The 15,770-nt window shown below is 37.1% G+C and overlaps 1 protein-coding gene across 2 annotated transcripts in view; it reads left to right on the top strand.

Annotated features, from left to right (window-relative positions):
• LOC128666728 (gastrula zinc finger protein XlCGF57.1-like) overlaps positions 1 to 15,770 on the top strand; it is a 41,909-nt gene that overhangs the window by 7,895 nt on the left and 18,244 nt on the right. For both annotated transcript variants that reach the window (XM_053721478.1, XM_053721477.1), the window contains exons 2-6: positions 1,377 to 1,538; positions 2,089 to 2,215; positions 3,131 to 3,241; positions 13,038 to 13,148; positions 14,302 to 14,412. In XM_053721478.1, coding sequence (XP_053577453.1) covers positions 1,485 to 1,538; positions 2,089 to 2,215; positions 3,131 to 3,241; positions 13,038 to 13,148; positions 14,302 to 14,412 — 514 coding nt within the window. In that variant the 5' untranslated portion in view covers positions 1,377 to 1,484. The remainder of the gene's footprint in view (positions 1 to 1,376; positions 1,539 to 2,088; positions 2,216 to 3,130; positions 3,242 to 13,037; positions 13,149 to 14,301; positions 14,413 to 15,770) is intronic.

Raw genomic sequence — 15,770 nt, 5'->3', positions numbered from 1 at the left:
ATAGATACATGATTCTCAGAGGTATTATTCACACATCTATGCTATATATTGATATCTAGAGAGTTTAAGTGTTTTTAAACGTGTATGATTGAATAGTTAAACCGATAAAGATAAAGTATGAATGGTTAAAAATCATTCCTGTATTATTCAGTGAGAATTTTTCCTAAATAATTGCAGGGGTAAAGCACTCTTTTTTGTTACAGATTTTGTAAAAAGTTTTAATTTATATTAATATAGGGATCTTGTAATTTTAATTTAAAGTTAAGGGGTTGTGAGGTTTAGGGGTTAATAGCTTAATTTAGTTTTTGGCTATGTGGGGAGCTGACGGTTTAGGGGTTAATAGCTTTAGTTAGTGGTGGTGATGTGGGAGGCCAGAGGTTTAGGGGTTAATAAGTTTATTTAGTGGCGGCGATGTCGGGGAGCAGCGGAATAGGGGTTAATACATTTTATTTAGGTTGCGGCGATGTCGGGGACGGCAGATTAGGGGTGTTTAGACTCTGAGTTTATGTTAGGGTGTTAGGTGTAAACATAACTTGTTTTCTACCATAGAAATCAATGGGGTATACTTCATTCTCTGGCAGCATCGAACATAAGCTTTCGGTGCTTTCAGACTCCCATTGATTTCTATGGCATCCGCAGCCTCAAGGGTGGCGGATTGAAAACCAAGTACACTGTATCGAAAAAGACACGAGCGTACCTGTTAGCTATTTGATAAATAGGAAAAAGTGTCAAATAGAGCCGAATGTGTATTCGAAACATCTGCAATGATGTAAGCATCGATCTGCGTCGGATTGAGATTGCGGGATTGTGTGTTACGTTACAAATTTCAACATTTGCCGGTCTTTGAGGCTTTGATAACTAGGTCGGATCAATCTCGCAACAATTACAATGCGGAATTCCGGCGTATTTGCGGTTGACAGCTTGATAAATAGGCCCCAGAGAGTTCCATAAGATGGGAGCCAGTCTGGGGAAGTCCTTTAAGCAGAGGTGTGAGGAGGTAACAAGAGAGGAGGAGAGTAGGAGCTCATGAGCAGAGCGAAGGGGGCGGGAGGGACAGTATCTGGGGACAAGGTCTGAGATATGGGGGGGGGGGGAGTGTAGTTAAGGCTTTGTATGTCAGAGTGAGAATTTTGTGTTTAATCCTAGAGGCAAAAGGAAGCCAGTGAAGGGATTGGCAGGGAGGTGCAGCAGATGAAGAGCGACGTGTATGAAATAGTAATAGCAGTAATTGTGATACAGGAAGGAAATAAATATACAACCAGATACATTGTCACTAATGTTTTAGTTCTCCTAAATTATAGACATATTAGTGATGTTTGTGTGATGTAGACACAGACCTGTACATTAGTATGTGACATTTACACCCTTCTCTCTAGTAATAGGTCAGTGTGAGTGACACGGTGAGTACCTGTTAGTGTCACACACGTCACTAAAGGACGACAACCAGTTCTTGGGGTATTGGGGCTGATTCACGTGTTACCAACATGAAGACAACTGAGAAGAACCAAACCTCAGAGATCTACATACTGACTGGGGAGGTGAGGACGATTAGTCATATTGTCACTTATCTGCTGCTGTGTGTGATGTCTGGTGCTGAGCAGCTTTTATACAACACACACACAATACAACCCCAGGGGGAGTGAGCACACTGACTATATGGTCTGTTCATGGTTACTGGCCAAGCTCTGGGTTTGTTCATGGTCTTTATACAACACACACACAGCACAACCCTAGTGGGAGTGAGCACACTGGCAATATGGTCTGTTCATGGTCACTGGCCGAGCTCTGGATTTGTTTATGGTCTTTATACAACACACACACAGCACAACCCCAGGGGGAGTGAGCACACTGACCAAAGGGTCTGTTCATGGTCACTGGCCGAGCTCTGGGTTTGTTCATGGCCTTTATACAACACACACACAGAACAACCCCAGGGGGAGTGAGTACATTGACCATAGGGTCTGTTCATGGTAACTGGCTGAGCTCTGGGTTTGCTCATGGTCATTATCACAGTCAGTGTAGTCTGTGTGGTTTACACTTTGAGTTAAATCCTGTTTTAATGGTTTGATTTATTTTTTACATTTTAAGGAACAAATGGAGTTTGATGAAGTTGCAGTTTATTTTTCGGAGGAGGAGTGGGGCTGTTTAACTGAAGAACAAAAAGAGCTTTATAAGGATGTGATGATGGAGAATTACCAGACCCTCAGGTCTCTAGGTAATAATTTATATAACTCTACAGGGAATGGGACAAAGAGGACTTGGTTTTAACAGCATTACGTGAATGTTTTTACATTTAAATCCTCTTTTTTTATGAGGGTTTAACAAATCCTGGGAAACACAAAGTTATTTCCCTAAAATATGCTTATGGCTCCAAAATTGTTGTTTATTCTTTAAGTATTGTTTTTATTTGCTGGGTCTGATATAAATGTTGTACAGCAAGACAAGTCAGTTATGTAAAGTGCTTGGAGAATACAATGAGGTATTTGAAAGAACTTCTCACACAAACAAGGATCTCCCCTGTCCAGCCCAACGAACTCCATATTCAGTCCAAGGATCTCCCCTGTCCAGCCAAAAGAACTCCCATATTCAGCCCAAGGATCTCCCTTGTCCAGCCCAAGGAACTCCCATATTCAGCCCAATGATCTTCCCTGTTCAGCCCAAGGAACTCCCATATTCAGTCCAAGGATCTCCCCTGTCCAGTCCAAGGAACTCTCATATACAGCCCAATGATCTCCCCTGTCCAGCCCAAGGAACTCCCATATTCAGTCCAAAGACCTACCCTGTCCTGCCCAAGGATCTCCCATATACAGCCCAAGGATCTCCCCTGTCCAGCCCAAGGAACTCCCATATACAGCCCAATGATCTCCCCTATCCAGCCCAAGGAATGCCCATGTCCATCCCACGGAACTCCCCTGTCCGCATTGCACCTCAGTTGTAATACTAGAACACATTTGTGTGCGCTAGTATTACTCAGTTGAGCACAAATAATGCTTTCGGGAAGCGATATTTTGCACTCAACTTGTAATCTGACCCTATGTTTCTGAACGGAGATACTTTTCTATAGATTAATACAGTTAGGTAGCGCCTGCTGGTTCCCCTCTCACATAACCAATGAAATCTGTCTATACAGGATACGTTTATGTTAAGCCGTACCTTGTTACAAAGCTTGAGCGGGGCGAGGAGCCGTATAAGCATGGGGTCCTGCAGAGCCTTCATGAGGAACTTCACACAAACACTACTGGTGAGTACAGCAAATGTTCTGTGATCGTTGTCCTAATCTCACTTTTATGCAAATTTAGACCGTGTTTTATTGTTCCTTACTGTAACTTGTCTTATAGACCGGGTTTTATTGTTCCTTACTGTAACTTGTGTTATAGACCCGGTTTTATTGTTCCTTACTGTAACTTGTGTTATAAACCGGGTTTTATTGTTCCTTACTGTAACTTGTGTTATAGACCGGGTTTTATTGTTCCTTACTGTAACTTGTGTTATAGACCGGGTTTTATTGTTCCTTACTGTAACTTATGTTATAGACCGGGTTTTATTGTTCCTTACTGTAACTTGTGTTATAGACCGGGTTTTATTGTTCCTTACCGTAACTTGTGTTATAGACCGGGTTTTATTGTTCCTTACCGTAACTTGTGTTATAGACCGGGTTTTATTGTTCCTTACCGTAACTTGTGTTATAGACCGGGTTTTATTGTTCCTTACTGTTAGTAACTTGTGTTACAGACCGGGTTTTATTGTTCCTTACCGTAACTTGTGTTATAGACCGGGTAATATTGTTCCTTACTGTAACTTGTGTTATAGACCGGATTTTATTGTTCCTTACTGTAACTTGTGTTATAGACCGGGTTTTATTGTTTCTTACTGTAACTTGTGTTATAGACCGGGTTTTATTGTTTCTTACTGTAACTTGTGTTATAGACCGGGTTTTATTGTTCCTTACTATAACTTGTGTTATAGACCGGGTTTTATTGTTCCTTACTGTAACTTGTGTTATAGACAGTGCTTTATTGTTCCTTACTGTAACTTGTGTTATAGACCGGCTTTTATTGTTCCTTACTGTAACTTGTGTTATAGACCAGGTTTTATTGTTCTTTACTGTAACTTGTGTTATAGACTGGTTTTTATTGTTCCTTACTGTAACTTGTGTTATAGACCGGGTTTTATTGTTCCTTACTGTTACTTGTGTTATAGACCTGCTTTATTGTTCCTTACTGTAACTTGTGTTATAGACCGTGTTTTATTGTTCCTTACTGTAACTTGTGTTATAGACCGTGTTTTATTGTTCCTTACTGTAACTTGTGTTATAGACCGTGTTTTATTGTTCCTTACTGTAACTTGTGTTATAGACCGGGTTTTATTGTTCCTTACTGTAACTTGTGTTATAGACTGCATTTTATTGTTCCTTACTGTAACTTGTGTTATAGACCGGTTTTTATTGTTCCTTACTGTAACTTGTGTTATAGACCGGGTTTTATTGTTCCTTACTATAACTTGTGTTATAGACCGGGTTTTATTGTTCCTTACTGTAACTTGTGTTATAGACCGTGCTTTATTGTTCCTTACTGTAACTTGTGTTATAGACCGGCTTTTATTGTTCCTTACTGTAACTTGTGTTATAGACCAGCTTTTATTGTTCCTTACTGTAACTTGTGTTATAGACCGGTTTTTATTGTTCCTTACTGTAACTTGTGTTATAGACCGGGTTTTATTGTTCCTTACTGTTACTTGTGTTATAGACCTGCTTTATTGTTCCTAACTGTAACTTGTGTTATAGACCGTGTTTTATTGTTCCTTACTGTAACTTGTGTTATAGACCGTGTTTTATTGTTCCTTACTGTAACTTGTGTTATAGACCGTGTTTTATTGTTCCTTACTGTAACTTGTGTTATAGACGTGTTTTATTGTTCCTTACTGTAACTTGTGTTATAGACCGGGTTTTATTGTTCCTTACTGTAACTTGTGTTATAAACCGGGTTTTATTGTTCCTTACTGTAACTTATGTTATAGACCGTGCTTTATTGTTCCTTACTGTAACTTGTGTTATAGACCGTGCTTTATTGTTCCTTACTGTAACTTGTGTTATAGACCGTGCTTTATTGTTCCTTACTGTAACTTGTGTTATAGACGTGTTTTATTGTTCCTTACTGTAACTTGTGTTATAAATCGGGTTTTATTGTTCCTTACTGTAACTTGTGTTATAGACCGGGTTTTATTGTTCCTTACTGTAACTTGTGTTATAGATCGTGCTTTATTGTTCCTTACTTTAACTTGTGTTATAGACCGTGATTTATTGTTCCTTACTGTAACTTGTGTTATAGACCGTGCTTTATTGTTCCTTACTGTAACTTGTGTTATAGACCGGCTTTTATTGTTCCTTACTGTAACTTGTGTTATAGACCAGGTTTTATTGTTCCTTACTGTAACTTGTGTTATAGACCGGTTTTTATTGTTCCTTACTGTAACTTGTGTTATAGACTGTGTTTTATTGTTCCTTACTGTAACTTGTGTTATAGACCGGGTTTTATTGTTCCTTACTGTTACTTGTGTTATAGACCTGCTTTATTGTTCCTTACTGTAACTTGTGTTATAGACCGTGTTTTATTGTTCCTTACTGTAACTTGTGTTATAGACCGTGTTTTATTGTTCCTTACTGTAACTTGTGTTATAGACTGTGTTTTATTGTTCCTTACTGTAACTTGTGTTATAGACCGTGTTTTATTGTTCCTTACTGTAACTTGTGTTATAGACCGTGTTTTATTGTTCCTTACTGTAACTTGTGTTATAGACGTGTTTTATTGTTCCTTACTGTAACTTGTGTTATAGACCGGGTTTTATTGTTCCTTACTGTAATTTGTGTTATAGACCGGGTTTTATTGTTCCTTACTGTAACTTGTGTTATAGACCGGGTTTTATTGCTCCTTACTGTAACTTATGTTATAGACCGTGCTTTATTGTTCCTTACTGTAACTTGTGTTATAGACCGTGCTTTATTGTTCCTTACTGTAACTTGTGTTATAGACGTGTTTTATTGTTCCTTACTGTAACTTGTGTTATAAATTGGGTTTTATTGTTCCTTACTGTAACTTGTGTTATAGACCGGGTTTTATTGTTCCTTACTGTAACTTGTGTTATAGATCGTGTTTTATTGTTCCTTACTGTAACTTGTGTTATAGACCGTGCTTTATTGTTCCTCACTGTAACTTGTGTTATAGACAGAGTTTTATTGTTCCTTACTGTTTAGTAACTTGTGTTAAAGACCGGGTTTGTTTAGTAACTTGTGTTATAAGATGAGCGAGATCCGTGTCACGCGCACAGAGCTAGGATCTGGAACAGGTGACCTTTATATGTCAGTTAATGGGCACATATCTTAATTCTATTATCTAATGTGCTTCATTCTCTTAGTAGCCTTTGTTGAAGAAGCATACCTAGGTAGGCGTAGGAGAAGCAATGTACTACTGAGAGCTAACTGCTGATTGGTGGCTGCACATAAATGCCTCTTGTCACTGGCTCAGCTAGTTCCCAGTATTGTATTGCTGCTCCTTCAATAAAGGATTCCAAGAGAATGAAACAATTTAGATAATTGAAGTAAATTGTTGTTTTTATTATTTATCTGAATCATGAAAGATAATAATAATACCTTAAAGGGACACTAAACCCACATTTTTTTAATTTCATTATTCAGATAGAGCAGCAATTTTAAGCAACTTTCTAATTTACTCCTATTATCAAGAATGTAAATTTTGAAGCCGGCCCTTTTTTTTGTTCACAACCTGGGTTGTGCTTGCTGATTGGTGGCTAAATGCACCCACCAATAAACAAGTGCTGTCCAGGGTCTGTACCAAAAATTTTCTGGCTCCTTAGCTTAGATGCCTTCTTTTTCAAATAAAGATAGGAAGAGAACGAAGAAAAAGTGATACGAGGAGTCAATTAGAAAGTTGCTTAAAATTGCTGCTCTATCTGAATCATGAAATAACAAAATGTGGGTTTAGTGTGCCTTTAAAGTTACATTAAAGTCATAATGAGACAGTCATGATTTAGACAGAGCATATCATTTTCAACAACTTTCCTATTTACTTCTATTTGTTAATTTTCTTCCTTCTCTTGTTATCCTTTGCTGAAAATTGTATCTAGGAAAGCTCAGTAGCAGCAAATAACCTAGGTTCTAGCTGCTGATTGGTGGCTGCATATAGATAGCGATTGTCATTGGCTCACCCATGTGTTGAGTCAGTAACTAGTAGTGCATTGCTGTTCCTTCAAATGATACCAAGAGAACAAAGCAAATTTGATGATAGAAGTAAACTGGAAAGGTGTTTAAAAATTGTCTGTTCTACCTAAATCATGAAAGAAAAGTTTTGGGTTTCATGTCCCTTTTAAGGACCTGGGGGTCGATCCGATAAAAATCGTCGCCCGCAAAAACCGGCGACGCCAATATTTGCTCTGGTTTGGTATCCTATATACGGCGTAACCTAGAAGTTACGCGCGTATATTTCTGCCGTCGCCCGTAGTTTTTTGGGCCATAGGCAGGTATACCAAACCAGCGCAGTTTGGTATCCAATATACAGCGTAAGGACTTACGTGGCGAAAATGGAGAAATCTTACTCCATTTTCACCTCGCCATAAAAAGCAGCCGTAAGAAGCCTTACGCTGACTATTGGAGCCCCGTAACTCCCTAAACTAGCTAGAAAATAAACCTAACACCTAACGCATGCGCAATGTCTATCTACCTGTCAACCGCGATCCCCCACCGCAATCCCTAATAAAGTTATTAACCCCTAAACCGCCGCTCCCGTACCCCGCCTCCATCTACATAAACTAACCCCCTACTGTGAGCCCCTAAAACCGCCGCCATCTACCTTATCTATCGCCTAATGTGAACCCCTAAAACCGCCGCCATCTACCTTATCTATCCCCTAATGTGAACCCCTTACACCGCTGTCATCTACCTTATCTATCCCCTAATCTGACCCCTTACACCGCCGCCACCTATATAAAAATTATTAACCCCTAATCTAATCCCCCTATACCGCCGCCAGCTATATTAATAGTATTAACCCCTAATGTAAGCCCCTTACACCGCCGCCATCTATATTAAAATTATTAACCCCTAATTTAATCTACCTACCCCGCCGCCAGCTATGTTATCTATATTAACCCTAAGTATATTATAGTTAATATAGTTATTACATTATATATATTAACTATATTAGCCCTAATTATATTAGGGTTAATATAGTTACTATAGTATTTATATTAACTATATTAACTCTATCTAACCCTAACACCCCTAACTAAATTCTTATTAAATTAATCTAATTCATATTATAAACTAAAATATTCCTATTTAAATCTAAATACTTACCTATAAAATAAACCCTAAGATAGCTACAATATAATTAATAATTACATTGTAGCTATGTTAGGGTTTATATTTATTTTACAGGTAAATTGTTAATTATTTTAACTAGGTATAATAGCTATTAAATAGTTATTAACTATTTAATATCTACCTAGTTAAAATAATTACCCAATTACCTGTAAAATAAATCCTAACCTAAGTTACAAATACACCTACACTATCAATAAATTAACTAAACTACAAATATCTATCTAAAAATACAATTAAATAAACTAAACTAAATTACAAAAACAAACAAACACTAAATTACAAAAAATAAAAAAAAGATTACAAGATTTTTAAGCTAATTACACCTATTCTAAGCCCCCTAATAAAATAATAAAGCCCCGCAAAATAAAAAAAATTCCCTGCCCTATTCTAAATTAAAAAAAGTTCAAAGCTCTTTACCTTACCAGCCCTTAAAAGGGCCTTTTGTGGGGCATGCCCCAAAGAATTCAGCTCTTTTGCATTTCAATAAATATACAATACCCCCCCCCCACATTACAACCCACCACCCACATACCCCTATTCTAAACCCACCCAAACCCCCCTTAAAAAAGCCTAACACTACCCCCCTGAAGATCTCCCTACCTTGTCTTCACCACACCGGGCCGAACTCCTCATCCGATCCGGGCGATGTCTTCCTCCAAGCGGCAAAGAAGAATTCTTCCTCCGGCGATGTCTTCCTCCAAGCGGCAAAGAAGAATTCTTCCTCCCGGCAATGTCTTCCTCCAAGCGGCAGCAAAGTCTTCTTCCTTCCGGCGGCATCTTCAATCTTCTTTCTTCGTTCAGCCAATCGGATTGAACTTGAATCTGATTGGCTGATTCAATCAGCCAATCAGATTTTTCTACCTTAATTCCGATTGGCTGATAGAATCCTATCAGCCAATCGGAATTCGGCGGCCGCCATCTTGGATGACGTCATTTAAAGGTACCTCATTCGTCGTTCAGTCGTCGGCCGGGATGGATGCTCCGCGGCGGCGGAGCGAAGAAAGAAGATTGAAGATGCCGCTTGATGGAAGATGCTGCCGGAAGGAAGAAGACTTTGCTGCCGCTTGGAGGAAGACATCGCCGGGAGGAAGAATTCTTCTTTGCCGCTTGGAGGAAGACATCTCCGGAGGAAGAATTCTTCTTTGCCGCTTGGAGGAAGACATCGCCCGGATCGGATGAGGAGTTCGGCCCGGTGTTGGGAAGACAAGGTAGGGAGATCTTCAGGGGGGTAGTGTTAGGCTTTTTTAAGGGGGGTTTGGGTGGGTTTAGAATAGGGGTATGTGGGTGGTGGGTTGTAATGTGGGGGGGGGGTATTGTATATTTATTGAAATGCAAAAGAGCTGAATTCTTTGGGGCATGCCACACAAAAGGCCCTTTTAAGGGCTGGTAAGGTAAAGAGCTTTGAACTTTTTTTAATTTAGAATAGGGCAGGGAATTTTTTTTATTTTGGGGGGCTTTATTATTTTATTAGGGGGCTTAGAATAGGTGTAATTAGCTTAAAAATCTTGTAATCTTTTTTTTATTTTTTGTAATTTAGTGTTTGTTTGTTTTTGTAATTTAGTTTAGTTTATTTAATTGTATTTTTAGATAGATATTTGTAGTTTAGTTAATTTATTGATAGTGTAGGTGTATTTGTAACTTAGGTTAGGATTTATTTTACAGGTAATTGGGTAATTATTTTAACTAGGTAGATATTAAATAGTTAATAACTATTTAATAGCTTTTATACCTAGTTAAAATAATTAACAATTTACCTGTAAAATAAATATAAACCCTAACATAGCTACAATGTAATTATTAATTATATTGTAGCTATCTTAGGGTTTATTTTATAGGTAAGTATTTAGATTTAAATAGGAATATTTTAGTTTATAATATGAATTAGATTTATTTAATAAGAATTTAGTTAGGGGTGTTAGGGTTAGATAGAGTTAATATAGTTAATATAAATACTATAGTAACTATATTAACTATATTAACCCTAATATAATTAGGGTTAATATAGTTAATATATATAATGTAATAACTATATTAACTATAATATACTTAGGGTTAATATAGATAACATAGCTGGCGGCGGGGTAGGTAGATTAAATTAGGGGTTAATAATTTTAATATAGATAGCGGCGGTGTAAGGGGCTTACATTGGGGTTAATAATTTTAAAATAGATGGCGGTGGTGTTAGGGGCTCACTTTAGGGGGTTATATATTTAATATAGCTGGCGGCGGGGTACGGGAGCGGCGGTTTAGGGGTTAATAACTTTATTAGGTTGCAGCGGGGTACGGGAGCGGCGGTTTAGGGGTTAATAACTTGTTTTTATTTTTAGGCTAGTGAGGGGGGATAGCGGATAGGGGGTTAGACGTGTCTGGCTATGTTTAGGAGGCGTGTTAGACAGTGTGGGTGATTTAGACTTTAGTCAGGTTTTGTAGGCGCCGGCAGTTTCTAACGTGGCGCAAGTCACTGGCGACTCCAAAAATCTGTACTTACGCAGATTTCTGGACATCGCTGGTTTGTGAGACTTGCGCCACTTTAGCAACTGACGGCGCCGCATATTGGATAGCTCAAGTTGCGAGCTGAAACTGCAGGAGACGCGGGTTCCCTCGCTTGCGCCGCAAACTGCGCCGTTTATCGGATCGCGCCCCTGGGATTTTAGAGAAGAACTTGTCCAAAATACCAGAGATTTTTTAAAATGTTTGCTCTCACTCCATTTAGACAGAAACAGAGTTTTGTTTTTGTTTTTTTATTTACCTGTCAACTATATATTTTTAAGTGGACAACCCAAAGTATTGATCTAGGCCCATTTTGGTATATTTCATGCCACCATTTCACCGGCAAATGCGAACAAATAAAAATTTTTTTTAATTTTTTCACAAACTTTAGGTTTCTCACATAAATTATTTTCATAGCGCTTGTGCAATCATGGCACAAATGGTTGTAAAAGCTTCTGTGGGATAAGAGAAGCTTCTCTGGGATAAGGTCGCTAATTGCTGCTGCGCACCACACTTCTATTATTCCTGTCAGTTAAGGACTTAATCAGGTAGCTTGTAAGGTTAAGTTTAGTTGTAGTGTAGAGCAGTGTTTTTCAACTAGTGTGCCATGGCACACTAGTGTGCCGTGAGAGATCCTCAGGTGTGCCACGGCAGACTGACAACAATGTGACATATTTTTTAAACTTTGCTTGTTTTTTACTCCCAGTGCAGGGGTAGTTTGTAGGAGGCATGGCATAACAGCACAATACATACAGTATGTGTGTGTTTGTGTGTATGTGTATATATATATATATGCTGTATTAGGCTACAATGTGTGATTTTTTGAAAATTTTGGGATGGTGGTGTGCCACAGGATTTTTTAATGTAAAAAAGTGTGCCACGGAAAAAAAAAGGTTAAAAATCGCTGGTGTAGAGATTACCCTCCCACCTGACACTTCCCTCCCCCTGATCTCTCCCAAACAGCTCTCTTCCCTCCCTCACCCCCACTGGTCACCCCCATCTTAGGTACTGGCAGACAGTCTGCCAGTATGCAGTTTAGAGATAGTATTTTTTTTCATTTCTGTAGTGCAGCGTCCCATTCCTCTCTCTCCCTTCACCCCTGGGCCGCCCAGCCACCTCCTGCCGGCACCAACGGAGATTGTTAGAGACAGTGACACAGACCGTGTCACTCTGTAACGATCTAACAATCTACCTTCATATGGTGACGGGAGCAGGATCAGGACTCACCATATGAAGATAGATGCCTTCTGACTCTGGCTGCGGAGCCGACAACTGGGACCCCAGCATGAGGCAGAAGGTGGGACCTAGCTACTACACCTGCAGGGTATGATAGACAAAGTACCCTGTAACATAGAAGCTACGTTCATATGGGGTTACATTGTTTATAAATAACCCATTTACCTTTATTTTGTCATTTGAAATAGCTGCTTTTGTCTAGTGTATAACCACTTATACTGAACATTTTAGTACTTAAGTACTGGTTTTATAAAAAAATATATAAACAAGAATGTAGATGAAATCATGTTTCCAGTAGGGGGGGTGACAGAATGTAGGGGGTGTGACAGAATGGTACTAAAATGCTAATTTTCCATTGTTCTCTCTCATACACACACACTCGCTGATACATATTCAAATACACATACTCACTCATACACACACACACACTCATTCATACATACACATACCCCCAGTACATTATCAATTATTTTGGGTTAACCCAAACATTTTTAAGAGTCTCCCCCCCAACCTCCAGTTTAAGAAGCAATTCTCTAAAGCTTATATCTTGAATTTACCATCACTTTGAGTACTTTTAATAAACAACAGAAAATACTTATAGTATAGCAAAGTATAACTCTGCCCAAACCTGGGTACTTCATAATGTCATCCGTCTAGCACCATTTTCTGTGAAGAACGCTGTAAGGTGCCGCTTGGCCAGGGCTTGACGAAGGAGCCAGAAATTAACCTTTTTATAATCTCCTAAACTGTAGTTGAACACAAACTCCTTGGTGTCTGTCTTCTGGCGAATTTTAAATAGTGTTTCGAATAGTAGAACTGTGAAGCTCCTTTATTGATAAACCTGCTAAGAACAATGCAGGTCTGTAATCATCTGCTGGTTATGTGCTCACATAACCTGTGAAATCTGCCCATACAGAATATAAACACGTGAAGCCGTACCTGGTTAGAAAGATAGAGTGGGGTGAGGAACCGTCTGTGCGCGGTGTCCTGCAGATCCCTCATGAGGAACCTCACACAAGCTCTGAAGGTGAGTAACGAAGTTCTAAAGGAAATGTTTTGTTGTCACTGTTCTTGTTTAGCAAATTGATCTGCACTGATAATTTTTTAACTCTTCACATGGATATCGGTAGCTTTATGTGTGTTCAGTTGCTATTTCATGGTTTGCGCCTCTACATTGCAATGAAGACCTTGGTTCACAATTTGTTTTGAAAGTTCAGTTGCTATCAGCAGTCGGCCAATTATCTCTATGTGGTCACAAAATCATGGGCTGTTTACCGGTAGCAACTTATAGTCATCAATACCATTATTGTTGTTTTTATATCACCACCATATACTGTTGCTCTGTTGAGAAAACACAAAAACTTACACAAAATGAAAATGATGGTCCTGTATGGACATTACACAAGTTTAGTAACTTGTATTGACAGATTATACCTGTCATGGGGCAGCTCCCTTGTGCCCTATCCATAGGAATAGTCTAGTTGTGAAATGTTACACTTATCTCAATAGTAGAATATTAACGTTATTTTTATATGTTATATTGTAGTAAGTCATTGTAATATTTAATCTTTTTTATAACATATTTCAAAGTTTCCTTTTATTCCCCTGTACCCTGAGTCTCTTGACAGCCATCAGCCAATCACAGATTCTTGTACACATATAAACTTAGACATCTTTCTGTTGAACAAGGAATACTAAGAGAACAAAAACAAAATAAACTTGAATATGAATTGGAAAGTATTTTTTTTTAATTGCATAACATTCACTGGGCAAGGGAATATGGCTGCACCTCACTGACAAAGTCTACAGAAGGCCAACATGATTATGTGAGGTTGCCATGTTCCTCAGGGGTGGACCATACTTTATTGGCTGGATCATATACTTAAGGAAAGTTCTTCTTTTTAAAAAGCACATATGGGCTCAAAGAGGCTACTCCCAGGTAGTGACCTGACAAAGAACAAGCTACTGAGCTGTTGTTTGTTCATGACTGAGAGCTTCTCTTTCTGTATATATGTAGTTTAACACAAAAGATTTCTGTCTTCTGGTGAATTTTAAAAATGATGTTTCTGAAATTAGGATTTGTGAAGCTACTTTTATTGATAAATCTGCTAAGGACAATGACGGTTTGTAATCATCTGCTGTTTCTGTTCTCACATAACCAATGAAATCTGTTTATACAGAATATGATCATGTGACTCCTTTCCTAGTTACAAAGACTGAACAGGGTGAGGAGCCGTATGTGCGTGGTGTCCTGCAGAGCCCTCACGAGGAACCTCACACAAGGTCTAAAGGTGAGAAATTAATTTCTATAGGAAATGTGCTGGAGCAGTGATCTTAATGTCACTTTTCTTCTTTAGCAAATTGATCTGCGGTGAACGTGGATATCAGTAGCTTCATCTGTGTTGTTCAGTAACTATTTCATGGTCTGCCCATTTTTACATTTCGATTAAAACCAACAGAATAAATATAGAATAATTACCATTTTATTTGTAGCAGCTTTTAGTCAGCAATACCATTATTATTATATTAGTATTATATTATTACTATTATTTTATTATGATATTAGTATTATTATTATATTAGTATTATATTATTATTATTATTATTATATTAGTATTATATTAGTATTATATTATTACTATTATTATATTAATATTATATTAGTATTATATTATTACTATTATTTTACTATTATATTAGTATTATATTATTACTATTATTTTATTATTATATTATTACTATTATTTTATTATTATATTAGTATTATATTATTACTATTATATTAGTATTATATTATTACTATTATATTAGTATTATATTAGTATTATATTATTACTATTACTATATTATTATTATTATTATTAATAATAATAATATTATCAAAGCAACAGTAAACCATGAAAACCAGAACCCTATTTATCATCTCCTAATGATGTTGCAGTTTGAGAGATACATTTTTGAAACAAATGTTTTTAAAAAGACCTTTTACTGACCTGCTGTCTGCCCATCCGCTTCTACCTTACTTTTTCTGATTTCTATAGGTCCTTTTATATATATATATATATATATATATATATATATATATATATATATATATATATATATAAATAAATATGTGTATATATGTGTGTATATATTTGTATATTCATGTTTATTTAGATATCAAAATAACAAGAGTATTGCATTGAGCAATGATACCTTTTTTATTGGACTAACTATACATTTATAAGATGATGCAATACTCAATTCAATACTCTTGTTATTTTGATCTAAATCTCTGAACTAACACGGCTATTCCAATCAACATGTTTATTTACATACATGTATACAACATATATACACATGTATACAACATATATACACATGTATACAACATATATACATGTATTTAACATATATACATATGTATACAATATATATACAATATAAACACACACATATATATATATATATACACATAAATGCACATGTATACAACATATATACACATGTATACAATATATATATATATACTGTATATACATATATATATACACATAAATACACATGTATACAACATATATACACATGTATACAATATATATACACATATATACATGTATATAATATATATGCACATGTATACAACATATATACAATATAAATACAT

This window comes from Bombina bombina, chromosome 7 (genome assembly GCF_027579735.1).
Source record: "Bombina bombina isolate aBomBom1 chromosome 7, aBomBom1.pri, whole genome shotgun sequence".
Taxonomy (NCBI): domain Eukaryota; kingdom Metazoa; phylum Chordata; class Amphibia; order Anura; family Bombinatoridae; genus Bombina; species Bombina bombina.
This window is presented reverse-complemented; position numbering and strand designations above follow the sequence as displayed.